Raw genomic sequence first — 8,553 nt, 5'->3', positions numbered from 1 at the left:
ACTCGCTGACACGACAAGCAGAAACAAAAGAGAGAGAACAAACAGACCACGGGGGCTGCAGTTTGATCGTGTTTATTTGAAATAAATCTCATGATTCAGTCCCCAAAAAAAGCTGAGCATTAAAATGTTTATTAACGAGGGAACGGGGGTCAACATAACGGATAATTTTTAACCTGAACATATTTTTCAATCCAGACAACTTCTGTAAATACTAGTTTATTTCTTCAGGCACGCTGCTAATCCTTTGGTGAAAATGCTCAGAATTAAAGTATTTGCATTTAAAGGAGCAGTCTGTAACTCTGCCCCTAGTGTTTAAAAATGGATACTGCAGTCTAAATTCTAAACATCATAGAGAGCTGTCTCCCCCCCCCTCTCTAGAGTGGATGCTCACTCAGGTCACCATGTGGTGGACTCTGAAGCTTCAGTGTTTATCCAGCTCTGCATGGGTCTGTAAACCTTTCTGTGTTCTAACCTCTCTCCATTTTTCAAAAGCATCTCCAATATTGATCCTAGTTTGAGCACGTTTCTGCTCGTGGAGCTTATTAGAAACATGCAGAGGCTTTTTAGGTCGGGTACAATCACTTCTATCTGAACCACTTCTCTTGACCGCTTCCATCGCTGCAACACCTGTTGACCTGATAACTGCTCTCATATCTGACAAACTGAGGGGCGTCCAAAACGGCCGTGTGGGGGTGTGTCTTAAAAGCGCCTACCTTCTCTGGTCCAAACAAATCCAGAGCATTCAGGAGCAGAATCTAAAGTTAGAAGGAGGACATACTGGCTGCTGCATTGTTGTCAGAGAAGCCAGCACTTCAACATAGCATGTTTCCTTAATGTCTGATCAGATAGTAAGATACCTTAATGGGAGCGCCACAATGATATATGAACAAACCACTGGAGCAATTTCCACTGTTTTTGTACCTCTAACCAAAAATGTAAGAATCACGTAACCCCCCTTTAGTTCAATTGAATTTTGGTGCAACCCCGTGGAGGAAATGTTTTAGAGGGAGGGAGCAAAAAGGTAACCTCAGCCGTCAGCTGAATAAAACATGCTCGGGTTAACTGTTCTTTCTCTCTCTCTCTCTGAGTGTGGGTGATGGATTTACTCCGCTCGGTCTTTGTGCTGTTTCAGTGTCAAGAATCCCCAAACGGAGAGTTTTTTAACAAGGAGAGATTCAAAACGCACTCTGTGATTCTGTGATATCGTTCAGATCTGGACGAGTGCTCTCGCTCTCCTCAACCATCCCAGTAACTCTGCGTTTTCATTTCTCCTCCTGCAGCAGTGACGGCCCCTTCCTAAATGACCCAGTCTCCTGGCAACCAGGCACCAATCAGCACCCAGGATCTCTCTCTGTAGTAACCACAGTGTGGGGTGTGACCAATCCCACACACAGCCAGGTAACACATGTCTCAGTGCTCGAGGACATTTCTCCTCTCCTCCTGTTTTTATGTGCAGTGATGAAGCGAAGCGGTTATCAATGAGGAGTCATGTTTTATATCTTATGTGACATTAAAGATGGCAGAATAAACATTCTGTCATGACAATTATAATCAATTCATTCATTATCTATACCACTTTGAGTCTCAAGGGGCTGGAGTCAGTCCCAATTCTCTCTGGGTGAGAGGCGGGGTTACACAATGGACTGTTCCCCAGCCAATCACAGAGCTGACATAAAGAGACAAACAACCAGCCACACTCATATTCACATCTATGGCCAATTTAGAGTCACCAGTTAACCTAACGAGCATGTCTTTGGACTGTGGGAGGAAGAAGATATGAGAGCAGTTATCAGGTCAACAGGTGTTGCAGCGATGGAAGCGGTCAAGAGAAGTGGTTCAGATAGAAGTGATTGTACCCGACCTAAAAAGCCTCTGCATGTTTCTAATAAGCTCCACGAGCAGAAACGTGCTCAAACTAGGATCAATATTGGAGATGCTTTTGAAAAATGGAGAGAGGTTAGAACACAGAAAGGTTTACAGACCCATGCAGAGCTGGAGAAACACTGAAGCTTCAGAGTCCACCACATGGTGACCTGAGTGAGCATCCACTCTAGAGAGTCAGCTGTTGTAAAACTCGGTTACCTCCAGGATTCAGACCGTACGGATATGAAAGCCATTTATTCACAAAGATTAGGAGTTTATTACAAGAGGTTGTGAATGGAGGAGATGGCTGTTTCTCTCCATGTTTAATAAAGTTGTAAATAAGCTGCTCTTAAAGGTCACTCGTCCACGCTGCAGTCTGTGGGAGTGAGCTTTAGAAGAATTCTTTCACTCCTCAGTTGGCTTCTTGACGATTTTTCTTTTACTCTGATTTTCACAGCTTGTTAAATCCGAGTCCTACATGTTTGGATCTTCTGGAAAGTGTGGGAGTTAAACGCACTTTAACGACTTTTCTATCCTGGGAAATCTCTCCTACATTGAATTCTGAGAGGCGGTCGTTAATCAAACAGATAACATTGGATTTAATCCTGCAAACAATCTTCACATACCCACACCAATACTGAGACGTTTTGTAAGACAATATGTTTATTATTGGGCAGGGGCGGGTCCAGAGGGGGGCCCTGGGGTGGCATGGACCCCCCCCCCCCCCCTCTTGAAATGTGATTAGTCACCACAGGTGCCACCCCAAAATCCAAATCTACGATTGGCTACTTGCCTAATCAGAGGAGGGACTCGAGATAAAAGCTATTTTCAACAGAAATACTTGTCAAGCAAAAACATTTGCACGTTGTTGAACTCACTTAATGGACTTAATTGCCAATAAATTAATTTTTGCAAGTTGGACAGCGTAGAGTTTGCAGTTTGCTAAATCGTGACTCTGTACATTTTTGTTTTTGAGTCCTTGAAGAATCAAGATGAGAAGATTCACATGTTGCCAAATTGTGTTAATTACAAGTACATATTAGTGGGGATAGAAAGGGTAAAAAAATTCAATTTATTTGCGTATATGTGTCCACAAACTTCCGGTCACCCCTGCATAAGTCATTACCCTAGGTAGGCCACCCGAGTCCAAAAAGTCTGGACACGCCCCTGATTATCGGGGACAAGAGACTGACTTGACAGTGCGTCCCTTTTATGTAAAGACATGAATGTTTTGTATTATGCGATATGAACAAGAGGTGACCGTGCTGAGGCCCGGTTAGTCCTGGAGCGGTGTGAGCGCAGGCCAGCGTGGGAATAAGGGGGGGGGGGGAGTGTGAGTGCGCCCTGAGTGTCTAAGATGGAGGGTGAGATCGATTGGTGCAGCGTTAGCAGTGCTGCGATAAATGCAACAAGACCCCTTCATAGTTGTAAACGCTGCTCGTCCGTCCCTCTTGACTGGAAGTCATGAACTTTGTGTTTTCAGTTTCACTTTCATTTTGACTCTTTGGGTTGAAAATGACTAAACTGTGGTCTTTTTCCGATTCCCACCACCCTCCCTCCCTCTCTCTGACGCCCACTGTGATAACACCTCTCTCTCTCTTTGTCTCCCACGCAGGTGTTCGCCACAGCCATGGGTCCCGGTGAGAGCTCTGGTGGTCACATGATGCCCGGGGGCAGTCCCGGGATGGGTCCCGGTATGGGCTCTCAGTTCATGGGGCAGCAGTCGTACGGGGATGCCGTCTCTAAAGGGTACGGACAGCCCGTGATGTACGGACGTCCCGGTGCTGGGTATAACCCCGCCTCAGCGTACGGGGGAAGGTACGCTGCTTCTTTATCATCAAACACTGAATTTCACTTTCAATATGACTGAAGTTTACCACACCATCACACTTCTATCCTCTGAAACTGAACTCAAACTGAAGCTGCGGTCTTTTTAAGTTTAGCAGAAGTCATGCTGTTACCTCTTATTTTAAATTAACAAGCCAATGCAGAATTACAAAAAACTGCAGTTCCTCGAGTGTCCACTAGAGGCGGCCTCCAGAAGCCCTAGAAGTCACATACACACCCATTCAAAAAAGCCAGTTTTTACAGCATGAATAAACATGTTTACAGCCTGGTTCAAAAAACAATTTAGGCTGAATATGTCATGTCTTTATCTGCACACGCTGTACGGGGGGGGGGGGGGGATTTATTTACAGCTCATCCGCTTTGATTTTATGAAGGATTCGAGTGATGCATAATTAGGATAGGATAGGATACTTTATTGATCCCCAGAGGGGAAATTCGGGCGTTGCAGCAGCACAGACAAGAAAGTTCAAAATGCACATTAAACAGAATAGATAACATAAAAATAAAAATAGGGGGTATATACAAGTACAAAATGAATGATGAAGTTAACTATGCAGGGAATTGAGACAGTATTTGCAGAGAATGACAAGATAAAGTGACAAGTGATGATTAAATAAATAGCAGCAAGTAATGTAAACAGCAGAGAAGAGAGGCAGTGTTGTACCACAGTGATGCAGTGACCTCTGTGTCTGTTTCCAGGTCGATCGAAAGTTAGGTAGAGACATCTTTTTTAAAATGGCGCCCTCTATGGTTGGGCTTTATAACCTGCTCCAGGAAACCGGTGGGTGATGTCACTGAGGCTACGACCATATTTTTTAAACAGCCTGTGGTTACTGTACTCGCTGACCAGCCACGAACCAACTGTCCCACAATCAATCAATAGAATTTTTAATGCACTTTACCCTCCACTCGTATCCTCAAACTCTGACTAAAACACAGAACAAATCCCCCGAGCCGTGGCGTCGGTCAGTGGGGCTCATGGAACATCAAACCCTCATCCTGCCTTCTGAACCAGTTCCAGCTCGCTCTGCTTTGTTTCACGTTCTGGTCTGAAGTCAGTGAACGCTCTTTTGTGTTCCTGTTTCCTTCAGCGTCACTCACACATCAAAGCAGACGCACAGGTGCACGAGCGTTCCCCGTTTGGAGTGGATATAAAAAATAAAGAAATGGAAGAAAAAAGAAAGAAAAAAAGTCAAATTATTGATGTCACTTCCAGGGACTGGAGGGCGCTTTTTTTTGTTTAGATTATTTTTGGAGGCTCATCCAGGACAGTGGATAGAAAAGGAAACCAGAAAGAGCAGGAAAGGAGCCACAGGCAGGACTTGAACCCGGGCTGCCCGCTTGGAAGATTATAGCCTCCGTACACGGGGCGCGACCTAACCACTAGGCCATCAGCGCCCCGAAAAAAAACAAATTTAAAAAAATGAGGTTTAAAGGAGAAATCGATTTCTGTCATTCGATTAACTTTTGAACTTTACTTTAACTTTATGAACCTCTATCTAAGTGTTTGACTATCAACAATCAAAATAAGATTAGAGATGTTTATCGTTGCCATGGAAACACCCGATGTTATGTCAAAGGTCGCTGCATAAGGAAGCAACAAAAATGCTAGGCTAACAGCTATCCCTGGTGTTGTTTTTTTAAGAGGTGACAAAAATATAAAAGTTAAAATCACATTTCTCTGCTGCTGTTCCTCTGTGCTGTTTCTGCATCAACATATGTCAGACTGGCTGCTCTCACCCACCGCTCTGACTCACTGATGACCACACACACACACACACACACACACACACACACACACACACACACACACTCGGCTGCTCCCACTCATCTCCACGTCTTCCCCTGCAGTTACCCTGGTAACAGCGGAGGTGCCGGTCTGGGCGTCCGTCCTCCCTCAGACTTCACGCAGGCTGCTGCCGCCGCCGTTGCCGCCGCCGCAGCCACTGCAACCGCCACAGCCACGGCGACTGTCGCAGCGATCCAGGAGAAACAGAACCAGGAGCTGAGCTATGGACAGGTAAATGTTCCTGACAGGTGAATGTGTCCGTCTGTCCCGGAGACTGGGAGGTGCAGCGCCAGAGTTCATTCATTTAATTGGTTGAAAAATAAATAAATTTATCGGACATTACTGCAACTTTTTAAAATGTAAAACCAACAGTGGAACTTTGAATTGCTTCAGTTTATCCCATGAGCCCTGTGTGCCTGTGCAGATGTGTTCAGGTTACAACTCAGACAGTTTGTCTTAAAGGAAGAATGTGAGACTCTTTGATCCAGTAGATGTCGCCCTTGAGCTCCAGCATGAAACCCAAACAAACTTCTGTTTGGCCACGCCTCCTCCATCCTGAAGCCTCCGCTCTCCTCCAGAGACACACCTCCAACCCCTCTACACACACATTCACATGAAGGATTAAAGTGCAAACAGTGTCCTGCATTGTTGTGTTAGCATGCTAATGTTAGCACTCTTTAGTTAGCTCGTAGCTTCACATTGTTGTGTTAGCATGCTAATGTTAGCGCTCTTTAGTTAGCTCGTAGCTTCACATTGTTGTGTTAGCATGCTAATGTTAGCGCTCTTTAGTTAGCTGGTAGCTTCACATTTCATGTAAACTGACACAGAATGAGCGTGATCTAAAAACTCTTACTAACATCCAAATAATCAGTGAGTATGTTCTTCTTCTTCTCTCTAGTTCTTGACTAAAACAGCTTTTATACACAAGGGGAGGAGCCGGCCGTCCCGTCCATGTAAACACGGCTCTGACAACAACACAGCCAGCGGGACTCGAGCTTCTCCCTCATTGTAGACAGTCAGGACTCAGAGACACATTTACACAGGACAGACTTTATGATTTATTTATGTGGAACATGTCGATCATTCTAACTTTAAATGCTTCAAAATGTACAGAATAATATTTCCCTTTTAAAGAATTAAGAATAATTTTGATCCATAACAGAAGAAATGATTTTTGAGAGTAGACTCATAACTCAGACGTCTGTATCGTTCTTAAACCTGAATTTATTCTCGTGTTTCTTTATAATCTGTAATCAAATTAAAGCTTTATTGAGTCGTCTGTGGAGGTTCGTTGTGACTCACAGCTGGAACTCTTCTTCATCTTCTTCTTCTTCTTCTTCGACTCGGAGGAGCTTGAAAAAGCTTCTTGGGTGAATCATCGGTTTTAAAGAAGAATAAGTGTGAAAGCATGAGTCACTGCAGGGAACAAGAGGGGGCTCTGAAACATCCTGTTCAAACTGTCAGCGGACTTCTCGTGGTCTTTTATTTTGTACGTTTTTGACTCTTTGTGGAGTCTTTCAGTCAGACGCTCGTTCTCCTCTCTGACTTTATATCCTCTAACGTCAGAGTTAAAGATCCTTTCACACACCATCAGGTCTCAGGATTCCAGAACGAGTGACAGCCGGCCGCGCGGCGTTCTCATTCACGTCCTCGTTTATGTTGAGATCTTAATTTCTGTGAGGCTTGTTTTTTTAAACCGCCCTGTTGTTCTTCCTTCTCTCTCTCTCTCCCAGATGGGCGGAGCCTCCTCTTACAGCACCCAGTTCCTGTCTCACTCTGGGCCTCGGGGCCCCCCAGGGATGGTCTCCTCCAGGACCGGACCCCCGCCCTCCAGCGGGGGGATGTATCCCTCCCACCCTGCTCAGGGTCAGAAGATGCCCCAGCATGGAGGAGGGTACCCCGGAGGGCATCAAGGACTCAAACGACCTTTTCACTCAGAGGTCAGCAGAAGCAGAAGTTTTGAACTCGTCCTGTGACGTTTCTTCAAACCAGGTATTTATTTTCTGGCCTTTACTTGATTCTTCTCCAGGGTTTTCCTGTGCAGCAGTACGGCTCCGGTGGGATGTCCGGGTACCCTAACCAGCCCCTTCAGTACCCTGCAGGACCTCAGCAGCGCTGCCCCCCCTCCCCGTCTTACCCCTCCAGCAGGATGCCTCTCATGGGGCAGTACAGCTCCGGATCACAACACCCGGGACAGTTTCCTCCTGGAGCCGGACCCCCCAACCCTCCACAGTACTACAAGGTGATGAGTCCTCACGCTTCACAAAATCCAATCCAACTTTCTTTGTTAAGAACTTTAAAACAAACACAGTTAAACCAAAGTGCTGCACAGAAGAATAAATAAAATACAGAACAGCTCACATGAGATAAAAGAAAACTACATGTGAAATACAGAATCCATTTAAAAGACATAAAACAAGTAAAATGAACAGGCACGCAAAAAAGAAATCAAATCAATAAATAAGTCGACGTCTTACTGTGTGTCAGAAGGAAAAGAGATGGGTCTTAAGACAAGATTTAAAAAGAGGCAGAGAAGAAGAGGCCTGTTTAACGTGCTGAGGTAAATCGTTCCTTAGTTTTGGAGCCACAACAGCAAACGTACGGTCCCCTCAGGAGCAGCTGATCAGCTGACCTGAGAGAGCGGGTGGGCGTGTACGGGTGTAGAAGCTCAGAGAGGTAGGGCGGGGCAAGACCATTGAGAGATTTAAAAGCAAATAAAATAATTTTAAAATTGATCTGAATTGTATGGGCAACCAGTGGAGTAAAAATAAAAGAGCTGCGGCGTCCTGGCTGAGGCGATTAAAAGATTTCTGAAGTGAAGAATCACTTTTTAAAAAAACAAGATGAGCATTCAGGGGTTAACGAGACACAGGAGAGCACAATCAGGGCGGGAAAACAAAGAGGAGCAGGATCTGAAGGAGCGAGAGAAGAGTGAATACAAAATAAAACAGGAAATGACAAAAACACTAAAATAAATGTAGAGAAACAAAACATGACCTGACCAACAAACCAGCCCACCTTGCATGTGCCCTATTGGCTGATACACACATATG

The 8,553-nt window shown here is 45.0% G+C and overlaps 1 protein-coding gene across 6 annotated transcripts in view; it reads left to right on the top strand.

The window, feature by feature from the left end:
• The window catches only part of zmiz2 (zinc finger, MIZ-type containing 2), a 35,050-nt gene that overhangs the window by 10,937 nt on the left and 15,560 nt on the right, over positions 1–8,553 (top strand). For 5 of the 6 annotated variants that reach the window (XM_065965302.1, XM_065965303.1, XM_065965299.1 and 2 more), the window contains 5 exons: positions 1,281–1,398; positions 3,479–3,681; positions 5,563–5,731; positions 7,234–7,440; positions 7,530–7,742. In XM_065965302.1, the coding sequence (XP_065821374.1) occupies positions 1,281–1,398; positions 3,479–3,681; positions 5,563–5,731; positions 7,234–7,440; positions 7,530–7,742 (910 nt within the window). The remainder of the gene's footprint in view (positions 1–1,280; positions 1,399–3,478; positions 3,682–5,562; positions 5,732–7,233; positions 7,441–7,529; positions 7,743–8,553) is intronic. The other variant, XM_065965304.1, reaches the window with a different exon arrangement.

The sequence above is a fragment of the Labrus bergylta genome, chromosome 17 (assembly GCF_963930695.1).
Source record: "Labrus bergylta chromosome 17, fLabBer1.1, whole genome shotgun sequence".
In the NCBI taxonomy this organism is placed as follows: Eukaryota; Metazoa; Chordata; class Actinopteri; order Labriformes; family Labridae; genus Labrus; species Labrus bergylta.
Note: the sequence above shows the minus strand (reverse complement) of the source record. Positions and strands in the feature narration are given on the sequence as shown.